At 32.0% G+C, this 18,941-nt stretch overlaps 1 protein-coding gene across 2 annotated transcripts; it reads right to left on the bottom strand.

The window, feature by feature from the left end:
* Positions 1–1,525: 1,525 nt before the first annotated feature.
* LOC124363864 lies at positions 1,526–17,401 on the bottom strand. 2 transcript variants are annotated; one of them, XM_046819129.1, is made up of 3 exons: positions 17,317–17,401; positions 8,763–8,852; positions 1,526–2,662 (listed from the first exon to the last, which is right to left on the bottom strand). In XM_046819129.1, the coding sequence occupies exons 1-3, from the start codon at positions 17,394–17,396 to the stop codon at positions 2,464–2,466; spliced, it is 369 nt and encodes a 122-aa protein (XP_046675085.1). In that variant the 5' UTR covers positions 17,397–17,401; the 3' UTR covers positions 1,526–2,463. The 2 variants fall into 2 exon arrangements, with proteins under 2 accessions (XP_046675085.1, XP_046675083.1); XM_046819127.1 differs by lacking the exon at positions 8,763–8,852 and adding an exon at positions 8,901–8,993 and having other exon boundaries at positions 17,317–17,397.
* Positions 17,402–18,941: the final 1,540 nt, after the last annotated feature.

Raw genomic sequence — 18,941 nt, 5'->3', positions numbered from 1 at the left:
TATGGAAGAGCCCGCCAGAACGTAACAAAAGCCTTTCCAAACAATCCAGCAAAGTAACTTGAGTACATCAGTTAGAAACGTACTGAAAAATATTATTGTACTCAGTTTTTTTGACTCCGAAATCAATAGAGCTCTTCCTTGAACGAAGGGAACCCCATTTGACAATTTATGTCTTCATGACCTCCTGTAAAGGGCTATCGCACAGACGTACAGTTACACAGAAAAACGGTACGATCTTAAGACGAACATGGCGAGTCCTTAAAAGAAATAAAAGAAATAAAAATAATCATTTAGTTTAGAAATTAAGGTAAATATTTGTTTACTGATTAATCTTTAATTGTTGCCTTTTACATTTATAGTCATCGATGAATTTCTCCACCAACAGCAGTACTTTGAACATTATTTCGTAAATTTCTAATGGAAAATATCCAACCTGTCAGTTTTACCAACATAATATAACGTAACTGTAAATAGAATTATTGTTTTTGACAGAAAACCTATAAACACCAAGAGCCGGAAGCGACACAAACCAGAGTCACTTTCTTTCTTTCTGGTTTCAAGAGCAGAGATAACAATCTTTGACGAAGCCATTAGCTGCACTTGAGTTGCTTAATCGTACAGGAAATCCAACGTTTTAAAAGAAAGTCAGACATGACTTCAGATAAGACTTTAAAAATCGATATGAGTTGCAAATATTTTCTTTAAGAATACTACTACAATTTCAGTTTCATAATATTTGTACTGTTTCGTATAGTAATTACCCTAATATATACTTTAAATAAAGACAAAATAATAATGTAAAAATAAATCAAGGAGGCAATGTAAACAACACGCAATTATATTTCTGTGGCTTATCAAGGATGCTGCCATTTAATCTGCAAATGAATCCTCTATGTATATTTTGGCTTGAAATCTGTATTCAAGATGTAGTTTGCATTTAGGAAAGGATTCAGGCTTAATACATACGAGTATGTTTAGCTGCATAAAATTTTTATTTAACCTACCTTAGTAACTGAAATGAAGAAGACTATAAAATGAAATAAAATGCTGCCAAACAGTTTTATATGAAGCTAAAAACCAAACCAAATTTTACTTAATAATTAACTAATTAAGTTAATTATTTAAGTTTATTAATTAATTAACTTTATTTTAATATTAATTTACTATATATTTATTTGTTCATTCCTTTTATATTTGAATAATAATGAACCAAAAGGATTTTGATAAACAATAATATTGGAATACAGTGTTAAATTCCTTTTTTAATGAATTTTTTGTATTATTGTTAGTTTTCCTTGAATAATCCCACGTTAATTGTTTGTATATCACAGTTTTTTACACCATTGTGAATGTAGGATTCCTGGTAGTTTAATTAGATGATTAACATGCAACACACATTTTTTTTATGGAGAACATCAAGCATATGTGTGTAATTTTTTAAATGAACCAAAGTGTACAACATAACTTCGGCGGATTCTTATTTGGAGTGATGTGTGGTCCTCTGGTGCAATAAAGTAAACACACATTGTCGACAAAATACTGTACTCACAAATAAAACTGTACAATTTGATTGAATGCATGTATTCATACAATTACTATACATAGATAACATAACTGCCACTTAATTAAATAGGTATAAACAGTTTCAGGATTGAATGGCAAGAAGGCGGACACAATTAATTATTTTCTCTCTCGGATAACGGTCTTGGTTGATAATCACATTTAGCTGGAAAAAGTTGGAATGAGATGCTGCAAATTTATGTATATCTTAGAACAATGACGCTTATCAGACGGAAAGTAAAAATATACAATAACTTGAAAACGTTATCACTTTATAATACCCTCAAATAATATTGATTTTAGATGATGACTATTACGAGTAGTTAAAAAATTGACAGTAAATTTATTTCAATAACTTAAGTAAAACAAGGAAACTTTGGTTTACATTTGGTTTCAAATTCTCAATGTTATGCAGTGTTCTAATTTTGTAGATAATTAAGTTTAATGCTCATATGTTTTAGTGAAACTTCTATTAGGCTTGTAAATGTTTGTTGCCTTTGAAACAAATTTACGTTCCAATAATTTCTAATTAGTTTATTTTAGGAATCACATAGTACAGTATATGCTTTAGAGTAATAATTTTGTGAATATTATTTTATATCAATTTAAAAAGTAAAATTGTAATAATTGGTCCTACATTAAAAAAAAGACTTAGCAGGTTAGCTGATATTATTTAAACCTTTACAGAAATGAATAGGATGACCTTCATGTATGACAACTTGAGTGAAATATTAGCCCTAAGCTGTCAGTGCTTATCCTCTCTCAGACTCGGTTGACATCGAAAGATCACAGAAGCAGGACGAGAAGATATAGACGAGAGAATTCAGGAGAGACCCACACGTCAAGTTCTATTTACAGTAGAAGAAACAACGGCTAACAGAGATTGATGTGAAGGCATCGACGTTATTCGTAGTCATATGTGAGTTCGAGGGGGAGAGGCTCCTGGTCAAGAGTGCGGCGGGCGAGTAGCAGGTTGGCGGGACGATCCCCCAGGTAGTTCCAGAGAGCGGGGTTGCGGCGGGGCATGGCTTGGAGGACTTCGTTCGTGACGTCAATACTCTCAGGGTTGTACTCGGGCTCTGGCAGTTCATCGTCTAGCTTCCTATAGACACACAAGGAATCACGTTAGTGTCGGCACAGTGAGAATGGAAACAAAACAGACGTTAAGTTTGGGCAAATAAGTATTTATTTTTAGTGGCCTGGAACATAACTAGTACCACACATAAAATGATTCGGAAAAAAGAGGGAGATAGGACGGCCTGAAGGTGCCTCTAAAACTAATGGGAAAGAAGAGTAGAAAGCCATAAAAATTCAAATCATACACGATTAAGAAAATTAAAAAAGAGATAATACTGATAAAATATATAAAAATTAATGTTTTGTGTTTCATTTCCGCTATTTTGAGATAAATTTCTTTCTTCCAATGGAGGGTTATCTCAGTCGATATATAAAACCGAAACATAGATAGACCATACCATCTCCTCATATCAGGCCGGACGGCTTGGGACTTCCTATAAGGGCGTCACGAGCCATCTCAGTTGAGAGAAAAGTTATCTTTAAGCAATGATTGTATATATCTTAACTAAAGATAACTACTCACAGCGAGAACGAAGTATCTAAGGGTTATAGCAATATTTTAACGCTGTGTGAATTTATTAAACTTGGAAGAATCATGACAGCGGTAACGTAAGCGTAAGAATTACGACTATGACGAGAGAAAGTTTATAAGTTAGGGTAACCTGTTTGTTTAGAATAATCATACTAACAATATTATACGTATATTATATTAAAAACTACCACGTTAACTATAGCGAATAAATGAATGAAATGGTTTTATTTTCGGAGGCGGAGTTAAAGCATTATATTTTGTAATGGATCTTTTAGAAACATGCGAATAAGTTTTGGCAAATTTGCTTGTGATATAACTTAAATAACTTCTGATTTAGGAGTAATAGATTCTCGAGCTTAAAGTATGCATCCTCCCAAAAACTATTAGTTATTTATAACTTTGTTTTACTAATTTTTAGTAGTGTTGCGTTAATAAAGGCTTACGTCAGGAACGATTTCCGCATCTCACACCTGTCCGAGCGGTTTTTATTATTGCTATTAAAACTCTCATGCAAGTGGTTCCATTTTATTTTTATGTGGTGATTATTATGATGCAACAGGTAAGTAACGAGAATTCAACGGTTTACTGTAATTTCGCTGCTTTGTTTTGTATGGGGGGGGGGGAGTAGTGGAACAAGAAAGAACTAAGACTGACAAAGGCAAATTTGTTCTTCAAAGTGTCCACATACTGGCCGATATCAAGATTTCAACATCTATTAACACTGTTTTCTTGGAACACACACTTTTCGGTCTTATTATTAGGAAAATTTAAAAAGCCGTTTCCACAGGTTATGTTGCGTGTTACATCAGAACATTTCTTAAACACAGCCGATTTGACGTATCAGAACTTTCTTAGAGAGATTTCTTAGTTTATCAGTATTTTAAGAATTCAGCAAATTGCATTAATCAATTCCTGATATATGGTTGTTTCTATGGAGAATTATGGGTACAATCATAAATTGAGCTTATAGCTCAGGCTTAGTGAGAGTTATTATTACTTTTAGTACCTAGCGATAAATTTGGAAACAAAAACATATAACTTGAAAGCAACTAAGGAAACTGAGATGAATGGAACGCCCACACTAATTGATATTAGATTTTGACAATAATTTACAAGGTAGATAAGTACGCCACACCACGTGTCGTAATAAGCTTCGCTGAGGATGTATTGTAACATATATAGTTCATTTAATTCTAGAGATTTCCTACAGACTTATTGGAAGAAAGAAAATTATCCAAAAATAAGACTGTTGCTTCATAGAGCTTATTTTTATATAATACAGTTTCATACAACATTTTAGGTATACATATGAAATCTTTCTCGAAATACCTTGCCACATGATACATTTAGATTTTTATTAATCAAACTGGGCTTCATATCAGTGTTCAAATAATACAAGTCTACACACAAAGTCACTATAGAATGATGTTGTATGTGTTGGATAGCTATGCTACATGTGTTAATAACAACTTTATTTATTCTTTTATTTTCTCGTTACCATCTTGGTTACCCATAAGACCAATGTAAAAACATGCGTTAACGCTCAGCCACATCTTATGGAATGAGGGTACATAGATGGAATGCACAATTTAAATAAATATGTAATTTCATGTTCGAGATATCGTGCTTACATACACAAACTGACTTAACACAACCAGACAGAAAGACAGACATGACATGTTTCCAGCCTCACTGAAGTAATAGAATGCATAGACGCTAATTGTTCATTGTGATAAACAAATTCAAAATCAGCATGCTTTCCAAGCTCGTTTATCGTGGGCTGAATTAAGAGAAGATTTCAAGATAAACATTTTATTATTTTACCTTATGAATCAAATTTATTGACCTTGTTCGAGTTGACATTTGGCATCCTTTACTGCTCGAAACGTTCTCGATAATATAAGTGATTGCTATCTTTTGAAGAGAAATCGATGAGCATTTTTAGTACGTTCTTAGATCTATTCATCTAAAGAGAGATGAAAGAAAGGATTAAAGCTTTGATCGTAAATGGTTAAAAGTTGTGGATGTAAAGGCTACATAGGAGGAAACCCTTTGCAGTACTGATGAAAATATACATTAACAAATGTAAAAAGTTAGACATAAAAAAGGTTTTTTTTCACATCTAAATTATTTGTTAGTAGATAACGTTATTTCGTAACGTAAAAAAATAAAACCTTAAGAAATAAAACCTTGCAAAAGAAAAAATACTACTCAGTTGGTGCATTGAATACAAATAGTCCTTTGATGCAACACACTTATTCGAACTTCATTGGTTAACTAAATGTTAAAAGTACATACTTTAAATAAATTAGTATATTTTATTTTAAAAGTGGAACATTTGTCTTTAATTTAAATGCAATATAGAAACTGGATTAATTTGAATCTTTATAGATCAAATAATAAAATATATTTAAATAAATCATAATAATAAAATATAACTAATTATAACTCTTTCATTGATTTAAAAATATATTTTATTAAATTTGAAATATAATTTATGTACCATAATAATAAATATTTATATAAAAGATTTAGTACAGGATGCTTGGATTGGTGTCAAAATATGTATAGCATTTTTAAAAGTTATTCTAATTTTACTGAATTAAGGAGAGATTTTGATGTTAACATTTATTTAACAAAATATATCCTTAATATTTGATTAAGTTGTATGCAGCATGCACAGAAAGTTTATTGATGAATTTTTCTTAATTATTTATTTTTGAGTTTAGAAAATATAACGATTGATGTAAATTGAAAGTAAGTATATAATGTTAAATTAAAAGTTTCAAAAATTAAAAAAAGTATGGACACGTTGTTTCATTGTTTAAATATAAAAACTCAAAAAGTCTATTTTATAATAATTGAAATAATTTCGTTTCACAATGTTGAAATAAGGAGAGCACAGTTGTCATTGAATGATCATTACTTAGAATCTATATGAAATGCACCATAGAATTATTTTTTCTTTATTGGCACAAGGGTCATAGTGGTTATGATGAAAAAGGTAAGGTTTTATAACCTTATAAATGGATAAATTGGTATAACCAACCTACAAAAATACGATATCCTAAACTTGGAGATAAATCAAATTATATTTTATTTCGATAAAAAACACAACTAAAACTGATTTACATAAATGAAAAAATTGTGTTAGTTTTTTACCACTTATTATTAAAAAAATGAGTAAATGGAGAAACTCTTAAATTACCTGTACAGTTTTCTTGAATCTTGAAAGTTGGTTCTGTTTAAAGTGGACCTTTAAGCATACTGGCATTACCTTTAGTGATTAATAAATAAACCTACAGAACCACATGTCTCCAATTGTTTTGTTTGATATATTGGTTGGAAATTTCCACTTTGCGTTATTTAAATTAAGAATTTTTATTTTCAAATAAATCTTTTATTTTAGGCTGTTTTGGTTACACATTGTTCGGACCAATCTTGCTTCAGTTCTGCCTGCCTGTCTGTCCGCACGAATCTCTCGAAAACAAACTGACCTAATGAATTGAAACTGCAAGTAGCTTCATTTATATATTAGCAACACTGATATCAATGGTGATGCATCTCATTCCATGGGATGCTTCTGAGCGTTAGCGAATATTTGTAGATTGGTCTCACGCGTAACCTTGATGGCAACAAGAGAATAAAAGAATAAATACATTTATAAACACGCTGAGTACAATCATATGAGTATTTTACTTGTTAAAAATTAACACATGTAAATTATTCATGAAGTAAAAAAAATACTAGTGTGAAAATCAATGGTTATGGTTGGTGACAAGATTTGATTACAGTGTAATCTTGAGATGTTCAGTTGTAGCACTCTTCAGTTGTAGTACTCTCCTCACGTGAGCGATACTTTTATAACGTAAACACTTCCATCCCCAAATGCACCCTTACTCATTTTTATGTATCATGTGCTAAGATATCGCGATAAAGATTACCTGCAGACTTTATATTTGTATGAAATTTCATTTATACACGAACAAGACTAAGGCAAGAATGGTGCATGACCAACCTTAAAGTTTGGTTGAGTCTCGTACAAATCGAGAATTAAATGAGTGTAGTTTTGCTTTACGTAGCTCGTTACTTGGTATTCAATACGAGGTGTGGCGTACTCCTACCTATTTTTGTTTTATTTAAAATAATAGATAAAAAGATGATTTATTTCTTTAAACCAAGCATATGCTTTTAACAATTTTGGATTGGTTCATTAAAAACTCATATCGAAAAAGGCCCATAGCAAAACACTATGTGCCATGAAAATACCTATATTATCAAAATAGAGTATCGAATATATATATATATATATATATATATATATATATATATATATAATATTTTATATTTTATTTCATTTTGATAATGTAATACACATTTATAAAAGTGCAGCTATTAGTTAACATAGACATAGTTACAATAATTATACAACAAACAGTGATACAAATACTAAAGGTAGACACATACGACGTAGTGCATACACTTAGTGTGGTGAATGTGTACTAGTGGTGGTGGAGGAGGGGAATTAATGATCTTGCCTTCATTGAAAATATTGAGTAGGGTGAGCTCTGTGGATGTAGTTAGCTAGTAAAAATGTTAACTGAAGAGAAACCCCAATTTTATGTTTATCTAATATCAGTGTTGTGTAAAACAAAAATATTATACTTCATTAATTTTGCTGTTGAAATAAAGGACCAGTATTTGGTATTCGAGTTAAAATGAGACAAATTTAATGATGGGTGATGTCATTTGGACCAATATGAGGTGTATATGAGGAAACAACGAAGTATAACGGTTTCAAAACTTGTTGTAAATAAAATATTACAAAACTATGGTATTGGTATATACCATTAATACTATTACATAGAGTATATTACTTGTAATGAGCATTATACAATGTGATATTATGTATTATCATGAATGCATTAGTTAAATTATAATAAGGGTTCCGAATCGAAACAGTGGTGCTATGAGGGTGAAGTGAATGTTATCCATTGGAGGGTCTCATATGAAATTGGATGGAAGTGAAAGTGCGTGTTACCTAGAGATATTGTAAAGAATGTGATGTTATATTGGTTATGTCAGTGTTGGTGTACTGGAGGATACTAAGCAGTGGTGGTGTAAGGGTGAGAGTGAAAGTGCGTGTTACCTAGGGGTAGTGTTGTGAAGAATGTGACGTTATATTTGTTATGTCAGGGTTAGGGTAATGGAGGATACTAAGAAGTGGTGGTGTGAGGGTGCAAGTGAAAGTGCATGTTACCTAGGTGTAGTGTTGTGAAGAATGTGATGTTATATGGGTTATGTCAGTGTTGGTGTACTGGAGGATACTAAGCAGTGGTGGTGTGAGAGTGCAAGTGAAAGTGCATGTTACCTAGGTGTAGTGTTGTGAAGAATGTGATGTTATATGGGTTATGTCAGTGTTAGGGTACTGGAGGATACTAAGCAGTGGTGGTGTGGGGGTGCAAGTGAGTGTGCGTGTTACCTAGGGGTAGTGTTGTGAAGAATGTGATGTTATATTGGTTATGTCAGTGTTAGGGTACTGGAGGATACTAAGCAGTGGTGGTGTGAGGGTGCAAGTGAAAGTGCGTGTTACCTAGGGGTAGTGTTGTGAAGAATGTGATGCCCGGGTGTTCGTGCTCGCTTCACCTGTACTCCTCGACACATCGGATGAAACGCTTGTTTCCTGTAACCAGAACAGCCCATATACAGTATAGCACCCTGGGCTCCTTACCTATCAACGTGTGGGCGCCTATGAGAGACCAAGGCCGGCAGATCTGAGCGTTTGGCGGCCACCCCCCGGCACTTCGGGTGGTACACGAACTTCCTGTAAACATCATGTATACTATCTGTATCTCGGTTTGGAGACCCAAGCAATATATTTGAGTTTTGTAGCAGATGACAAACATAAACTATAATTTGACTATACTCTTGTACATAAAGAATTAGACATTTTTAAACCTACCAGCCTAGAACTTATTTATTTGTGTGTTCAATGTCAGGTAGCATATAACATTTTAAGTAAAATTTTCATAGAAACACACCCTTTGAGGAATGAAAGCTTAAAGAAATGGTAAGCAACCATTCTCTCTCTCTCTCTCTCTCACACACTCTCACACACACACACACACACACACACACACACACACACACACACACACACACACACACACACACACACACACACACACACACACACACACACACACACACACACACACACCACACACACACACACACACACACACACACACACACACACACACACACACACACACACACACACACACACACACACACACACACACACACACGTTCTCTCTCACCCTCCCTCTCTCTTAACTTTTTCCGACATAGATTTATTGGATCTTACCGAGCAATAATTTCTTTATCCTTGGAACTGGAATTAAAAGGAAAGATTGTACTAGAACTGAAGCATGCAAGAGACATAGCTTTTTTGATAATGTAACTGCTTGCGAATATATTCGAAATCATCCGTGGTTTATTACGAAGACTCTAGCTGGTTTAAATTAAATGGGAACAAGGTTAGACATTTCACTTTATTCATATTTTATTTTTGATTCTATAATTTTCTGTGGTTTCGCCATTTGAAAGTGATGGTCAATTTGAATTTAATAGTTAAAAAGCTTCTTAGCCTTTTTCTAAAACAATTCTAAGCATCTTATATTTTAGTCTTACATTACCTATACCACCATGCATGCATCATGTACTAGATGAAGATTTACAAAGACTCATATTAATGACTGGGTGTTTATTCCAGTCTGTAAAATGTTTTTGAGAATAATTTCCGTATGTCTAGAGACAGTAAAAGTTTTTTTATATAAGTGACGGTGGAGTAACATCATTGTATTCTATTTCTTGGTTAACCATCATTATGTCCGTAGCTTTTCTGGAAGATTTTCCGGTGACTTTGAGGCGTGATTTCTTATTTCTCTGGAATCTGGTGAATTTTGAGGAAGATTCTTTCTCTCCCTCTCGTATGTCCATGGTCTTGATAGCAATATTTCTAGGGAGTAAAATGTATATGCTTGTTTGCGAAATTGAAGTGAGATCTTAAGACCTCTCATAAGCAAAATAAGCAGTGGTGATGCATTCACCATGGTGTTTTATTCTAGCTATGTACAATTTTGTTCTTTTGTAAGACATGCAAAGTAAGATGACAGTAGTTAGAGTAACTCATGCAAATATTTACAAGGTCATTTTTTACTCTCAGTATGTGATTAATAAGATCCAAAAAGCTTTAACTGTCCTTGGTTATATTAATCACTGATTAAAATCTGATTTGTTGAGCTTCAGTTATTTATGATACAATTCCGCCTCCAGCTACTAATCATTTTAAGCGTCAGTACATTCCTGGCTCTGCCAGTTTTGGTTTAATTTATTTTGACTGATGATCGATTTACACAGCGAGGCTTTGATGTACTAAGTTTTTAACTATTTCGAAACGTTTGGACTAGCCATGTACTGCAAGTCATGAAATACAATTATTTGTATGGCCGAGTAAGCATTAACAGTGAATACGCGATCTCACTTACCTGTTTAGTTTATTTAAAGCACGATCAATTCAGTAAATTTATATAAAAATTAATGCCACATTTTGTTTCGTCATAGCAGCAAATAATTGCTACATTGTACAGTTAAATCAAAACTTTATTCATGCAAAATGGTATAGTATGTTTTATTTAAAATACGAATTTTAAAGTACGGTAATAAAGTGATGTATAGTGTTGGACATAGGAAATGATTTTTAAAATTAATATTTAAAATTTACAGCAAATAAATTTGAATAATCTCAGAGAATTTAAAAGAAACTCGCTTAAGTTTCTTTATACTAATATTGCATTATTTATATATTTTTGTACCATTATATATTTCTTAACCCCCGGAATTAGAAGACGCCGAAGCTATGGAACTATGAAAGATTTACAATAATATCGATACCTGCAGTAAACATACACACGGTCACATGACCTAACTGGGAATCAATGTCTGGAAGGGATGTGACACAGATAAGCCTGGATTACATTTGGCCGCCTTAAGCTCTTTTACGCCGCCTCGAATTGCTGAACGCATCTGACAACACGATGTTTGACACTTGGGAACACTTCTCTGCCGAATTACAAAGAGCTGTTACATGCAGCGTCATCCAGTAGTAGATGTTGTTTGGAGAAATTAATCGACCCTAATTGATCATTCAACTTCAGTATAGGAAAATATTTATGTAAAACTGTTAAATGAATTTTGAACATATTTAAAGAAATTTAAATTAAAAACATGTAGTTTGAGAAAAATAATATTGTTAAAAACTGATATGTGGTGTGATTCGACTAAAGCCAAACCTAATTGACGTATTGTACAATAATATATGGATGGTGGCATCTGTGGTGGTGTAGCTGGCTCAATTTTAATATAAATATAGCTAAAAGCTAGGTGCATTTAATTGAATTAGCTACAGATTACTGGAGAAATATTAAATTTCATGATAAAAGTGCTTTTTTGGGAACATTAAAAAATTTGAATTTCAAAACGAGCGCTTTAATTACTGCCAGTCTATAATTTCATGTCAACGTTCAACGGTATTGGAAACTCAAATAATTCATAAATTTAATTCAATATAAAAATAAAGACATCCTATTTAATTTTCTACACATTAACAAAAATATAACTTCTTTCCAATGAGAGAGTAAAATTTTCAATGTACAATACATTGCAAAACGCTGTGGCCCAAATTAGTCCCTTTTCACAAAAATATTTATTACACGGATAATTATCATATATGCTTTAATTTCTTAGTTCTCAGCCTTTATTTTAAAAATCGTTCAAAAGCCGTCTTGTCATTTTCAAGAAAACGTTTGAATCTCTATAATGCCATCGGAACATTCATTGTGCTTGAATCTTTATTCATGAGCTTCCATAAACTGATTTCATCGCACTCATTTGTTGAGATCTGTTTTCTTCCTCTCAGTGATTACATCTATATTCACAATAATAGGTTAAATATTGATTATCTCGTTCCGCCTATATCTGGAAATCGCCTTTTCTTTTTTTAAACTATTTCTTTAATCAATAAATCAAAGTAGAGGGAGGGGGAGTAGGGCGACAGTTAGTTGAGAAATCTTGAAAATATAACCCCTATTAATAGTCACAAGGAAAATGGAATATTCAGTGTCCAAATGAATTTTTCCTTTTTTAAATAAACTCTGCGACATAACAGTAACATTATACACATCCCTAATCAGGTTTAAGCCGCCATCAAAACATTTGTTAAAATAAAAATCAAAAATATGTGCTCTCTTCAACTTATTTGTATAGAATATAATATTAAATATGTCAAAACAAAACTTTTGTGATGAGAATATCCGTGGTGTGTTTCACGTCTTTTCAAGACTATTCAATGAGTAATAGGCCTAAACTTTGATGTGACCTATCCTAAACAATTCACTTTGTATCTCTGAGACTTTTCAATAGCTTCTGTCTATCAAGGAATTCTCTTTGACCTTCAACTAAGGGACGTCTGTCGTGCGTAAATGTGTCAAAGCGCATGCGACAATATGAAATGTCATATTCTATATTGTAATTTTCCAAAAATGTATAGTAAAATTTGTAAAAATTTTAATTTCACATATGTGTGGACAGAAAAATAACACTTCAAATAAACGTAAAATGTAAATAATTATTTTACACTAGTATTTCATTTTGCCTTTTAATTTTGCAATAAGTTTATACCTAATATCTTAAAACTATTTTACATAGTACTTGGTTTATGTGAAATATGTACAACTAAAAACCAAAAAGAACTATGCTCGTAATTTTGTTGAATATAGAAGCACATCATCATTCTTGAAATAATTAATATACGTGTGATAGAATAAATACGTGGTATTAAGTGTTTCACAGTAAACGTCTCTGCTTTCAATTGATCTTCCGGCAAACATGTCTACATGAGCAGGACAGGTATGGGTCAATTTGTTAGCCATCTGTAAGAATAATTTTGTAGGAGTCAACCCGTTACAAGGGTTCTGCATAGCCAAGAATTGGTCACTGGCAACGATGTTTTAGTTGTCTCCACATAATAGTTGATACCATCGCCGCTGTCCGGTGCGTAACACTACAGATTTGAACGCCATGCAAATAGACAATGCCCAGGACTTCACTGACCTCGAAAAATAGGTCTATTGGAAGGAAAGTAATAGTTAGTAAAGCATGTTCTCGTATATGTTTTTATGGGGATAACGTTTCAGAGTTTCCGAATATGAGAATATAAAAATTATGGAATTAATTAATTCATCATTTCAAGACATCGTTCAAAACACAACGAAGAATTTTAATATACTAAGCAATTTTTATCTAAATTATTTCGTATTATTATAAAACCCTGAGTAGAAAGGTGAGGGACTTCAGTTCCCTCTTTAGTTCCAAGTATGTTTCAATTCAAATTTATTGGTTTTCAGTATTTTCCTGCAAAATATACACATAGAATAATACATTTTATGTCATTGTGAAGGTTTGAAGTAATTTTGTGAAATTATCATCGGTACCTCCTGTGAAATTGACCAACTAACGTCAAACTATATTTACACTGGTGCATATTATTGGTACTTGAATTTAATAATTTAATATTTTTTAAGAAAAAAAAACCTTACGACATTCAGTTTTTATTTTTTTATTTTGAATGGGTTTCAGTTCAACAGTAATCATTAAATAGATAGGAATAAGTAGTGCCATCACATAAATGCTCTATAAATGCAAACAATATTTTGCAAATCTTTTGCAAATTCCGGTTCACATTTCAAGAAATTTGTTTGTCCCTTCTCGAAGCAAATTCGCCTTGTTATCAAATTTGTTTGTTATTTTCCTTTGATAAAGACACTTTTGGAAAATTAAAAGATGGTAGACCAAACGGGTGAGACTCCTCCATAGATACGGAGACATAAAATAAATAAACCCTAATGTTTTAGACTTAACCTGTGAGGAAGGTTCGCTTATGCTAAACCAATAATTTATAAATAATCATATAAAATCCATCTCCTCTTGCAAATGAAAAAATGTTACTCAAATTTAAATTAAACATCATAGTAATGACGTTCTTTATGATAGTAAAAATGTCAATCAAACAAGACTGAAAGCAGTATTGAATGTAAACTCGAGGGTAATATCCATACAAATAACGTATTACAAATATAAATGTAATTTTAAACGCTGAATGTTTGAGACAGAAAGAAACAAGTGTATTTTATTAATCAATAGAAATGGATTTACAAAGATTAAATACGCCATTCATAAAGATTTAAGTTAAAAAATAATTTAACTAATAGCTATTATAACCTTTTAAAATAAATTCAACATAATTTGTAACGAAACATTTCGTTTTATGTGAGGAATTATTTCAATTATATTTAAATAAAAATTATTTAATAACAAGTAAAAGTGCTTACTTACTGTAATTCCTGTGGCTCATTTTGACAGAGGTGTCGTTATATATGTAGTTCATGCCATTATTTGATTTGATCACGCAAAAATCTCCTGTTTTGATTGATTATATACATTTATTTATAACGTAAAAATCATATAAATTTATGTGTTCTGATTTAAGGCCTTCTTTTCATTTCTTCTAATTATTGTTTCTTCGTTTCAATTAATACTGTATAGCCATCGAATTCTCTTGCATTAAGTTCCAAAGCTAGTTCCTTTAACAAAGTTTTTTGGTCCTTTGATTATTTTAAATACCACCCTCTTGAATAAAAACACATTATATTTAAGCGTTTTATTCTTAAATATACTTTTAGCTTTTTTTTAATTTTCCTTAGTGGAAAAAAGTTTTAAGAATATAGTATACAAGTTGAATCATAACCAATTATATCAGTACTCTATGATCAAATTGTTTTAAACAAAATGAATAATTTGGCTCGTTTCATCAGATGTGCATGGTGTTCTAAAATTCCCTTTCCCAATAATTCATAACTTCCTTTTCTTGGTAGTATAGTGGTTATTTCTCTGTTTCGTTCATTTTATTGACCAGGAACAAATTGCCTCTTCATAAACTTCTACCACAGAAAGCGACTTTATCGTATGTCTAGAAGACGACAAATCAGCTTCAAAGAATTATTGTTGTTCTCGTAGTAATATGGAGCTTTGAGAACGGCACCCCACCACGAACAGAATTGCTTCTTTCTCGTAATCAAACTTATTCAAAGTTAAGATGGTAGTTTATGTCCTATGAGTTCGCCTGGATAAAATATTAATCTTTATTCCATTCCCACATAATCGCCATAGTTATGAACAGATTTTTGTTTTAGATAATTATAAGATGCTTTCTTGATCATTTCCATTTCACGACATCGGCATAACACAGTTGTGGCTCTTTAGAGCCATACAGACATTTGTTGATGTTTATGTACAGTATGGTTTGATAAGATTGTTATTTTAAAACAACCAAAGGAAATCTCAGGAAATCGTACTACGGTTTTTGATCTAAAGGACATCCCTGATTTACTCTAAATAAATGGAGTTGTACACAAAACTGTTCCGATAATTCGAAATACAAAAACATATAATTTACAGTACTTATTTAAGGCAAGTTAAATAAGATAAGTCGGTACATAAGTTTATAACGGAAACTATATCCTTTACAAAATATAGGAGATATCTCAATAGGCATGTTCAATATAATTTTTAATTCAGACATGATTTTCTCACGAAAGTCATTTAGTGGACACTCGTGTGCTTTTTTCGCTTATATTTTATCACACTGCTTTTATTATGTTTGTGTTTGATAAGAGAATGATTTTAAAAACGGTTTGCAAAATATATACTACAGTAATGATGCTTCATGCATATAAATCTTAACACATTTTTAGTAATACATGTAAAGAAACCTTTATTATATACCTACATCAATAATATTTGTTCTTTATTTGCTGGATTGCGGAGGCAGGTGGAAAGACTTAAATGAAGTTACTTTGCATTATAAGGGCAATGGAACATCAGTGTTTAAAACTGTCATTTTTATTTAACAAGTGGATTCGCTTATGATTATTAGAGTAACATATCAGTATTGTTATTATGTTTTTAAATGTATTTGAAGAAACCCAGTTTATAACATGACTCTTAAAACAATTTAATTTATAAGGAATTGTCTTAAGATCGTTCAACAAAACATTTTCCTTTGAGAATATAAAAATGGATACATCACAGTTTATAAATTACAAATAATAATAACAACTAATAACATCATGAAGTAAAAGTATTTTCTGAAAAAGGAGAATTAAAAACGCCTTATAAGCACAATATATCTCTGTAAAAAGATTTTTTTCCAATGGCCGTAATTTTTGATGGTTATTTACTCAAGATTTCACAAATTATGGTCAATGGAAAAATAATAAATTAATGGTCTCATTAAAGGTATGATAATGTAGCTGATGCAAGAACACCCAAAGATGCTAAAACTCATTTCGTACTCACAGTCCAAGAACAAGGGTTAATATTTAAAGTATTTTTCGATAGGTACCGACATAGAAATCGTTATAAACAACAGATTTTTCTTTTAATTTAATTTACTTTATAACAGGTTATAATATCGCACATAATGAGATGTGCATAAATTAGGAAATTAATCTTCAAAAATAACAATATTTGCTTGTACTGGTCAGATTCCACGGGCGAGTATAATTGTGCAGCAACTGTTTGAGTTTAAGTTTGGGATTGCTAGGAAAAAATTGAGCATTATTTATGTTTTGTTTGAGATATTGTTCGTCTTCAAAATAAAGTATGCCACCGGTAAACGAGGACAGTTAAAGAAATAGGGCAATGAGTGACAACTTTACTGTCGACACTGTCCCCCCCCTCCCAACCCAAGCCTCGTCACAACCCCAATCCCTGCCTGTTGTTTTATTCAGTATGTACTACTGTACTCGCCTCTCCATTTACCATTCCCTAAACAATGTCGTCTGTTCAGGGCCTATGAAATAAAGTCGTCTAATTGAGTAACTTTTCCCCTCGTTCAGTGTACATCCTAATTGAAACCTGATAAAAACACCGGAGGTGAAGGAGGAAAGCGGACATCAGGTTTCGCTGCCTCTTGTGAGACGATACAGCGACGAGGGTTGTTGACGCTAATCAGCACTGTTTACCTGCAGTTGATACTGCCGGCAGCATGTGAGTAGATAGTGAGCAGCGCCGCCAGGCAGAACAGGACTGATGTTGTCGTCATGGCTTCTGGAACATGACGTAAGCTTATCTCAGAGCAAAGCTGAACAGTCACTTCGTGTTTGTTACAGATGAGTAATAATAACTAAGATCACTACTCGAGTCAAAAGTAGCACATACATCATATAGTTGGTAATAAAGGGTAACAATGAAACATTACGAAAATAAAAATTAATCTTTATTGGCATAATTGGTATATATTCATACAATGTTTTGCAAGTGAGTAAGATACAAAGATTTAGGTTACAATACAATAATAACTTAGCTCATATAAGTGTAAAATGATTGATGCATTGTCGTAAAGGATATTTGTGTACTTTGATATAACTGCAACCTGCTACCGATAGCTATTTTTCCTCAAAAGTAGAAAATTATTCGTGTATTTTGATATATTAGTTATTCAAATATGGATATTTTAACTGGCTATTATTCTGGTTTTCGATGTTACAAGATATTCACTCTTTTGTTTTAGGATTTTACAACTGTTATAGACATGAATGCAAAATTGATGAATTATATACATGGCGCCTGCAAGAGAACACGTAGAATATAAAACAATTTTAATTCGATAAATGCATTTTGATGCTAAAAAACAAAGGGGTGTAATATATTATAGAGCGTTATGGAATTCTCTGTGTATGTATATTATACTTCAAACTTTGTTCCAACTGCAGCCCTAAAAACCCAGAACTGCAATACGTTTTATTTTAATCACATGATTTAAAATGTTTGTTTCGACCGTTTTAACAGATTCCAATTGATATAGTGCGTTACAGAATTATAATTATAATATATTAATGTATAATTAATTATAATATATAATTATAATACTATATATTATAAATTATAATTATTATAATAATCATTTCAATAAACATTGAATCACAAAAAGTACTTGCTCCACCAGGACTCGAACTCGGATATTTATAATCGCATTTTTCTATGCAATTTCGCAATTTCGCAATTTAAACTAAAACCTAATCTAAACTAAACTAAGGTAACTTAAAGAATGTTGTGAAGATGCTCCTTGCCTATTCTCGATTCTGTACAGGGTAATAGAATTAATTACCGTTGAGTTTCAACAATTATTATGCTAATTGGTTGTGCCATCCTAGCCTACTTTTGAGTACTTTCAAATTATTTATAGACAAATTAATAACTTTTGAAGTGATACGATAATCAATTGAAAATCAATTGAAATTTTTGCTTCGATAAGAATTAAAAATATTTTTATCCTTTACGGTTTTTATCTCAATAGTGACGGTAATTTTTAGGAGTGTCGCTTTTAAATCATTTTAAAATTGGTATCCAACAGAACATGTTTACAAAGTAGACGAGTTAATAACATGTTGTCGTACATGTTGTATAATGCCAGCCATGAGCTATCCGTCCGCAAGTGTGGCCGCGAGGCATTCTATTCCATTACCATTTCTACCGCAGCATCACCGCAGCTCACTCGGCGAAAAGCCGACGAGGGAGAATGTGTTATGTGACCATTTAGTGTCCAAAACAATGGGAAATTTTATGAAGCAAAACATTGCTACAAAGT

This window comes from Homalodisca vitripennis, chromosome 5 (genome assembly GCF_021130785.1).
Source record: "Homalodisca vitripennis isolate AUS2020 chromosome 5, UT_GWSS_2.1, whole genome shotgun sequence".
In the NCBI taxonomy this organism is placed as follows: domain Eukaryota; kingdom Metazoa; phylum Arthropoda; class Insecta; order Hemiptera; family Cicadellidae; genus Homalodisca; species Homalodisca vitripennis.
The sequence above is the reverse complement of the archived record's forward strand: the minus strand, read 5'-3'. Positions and strand labels throughout refer to the sequence as shown.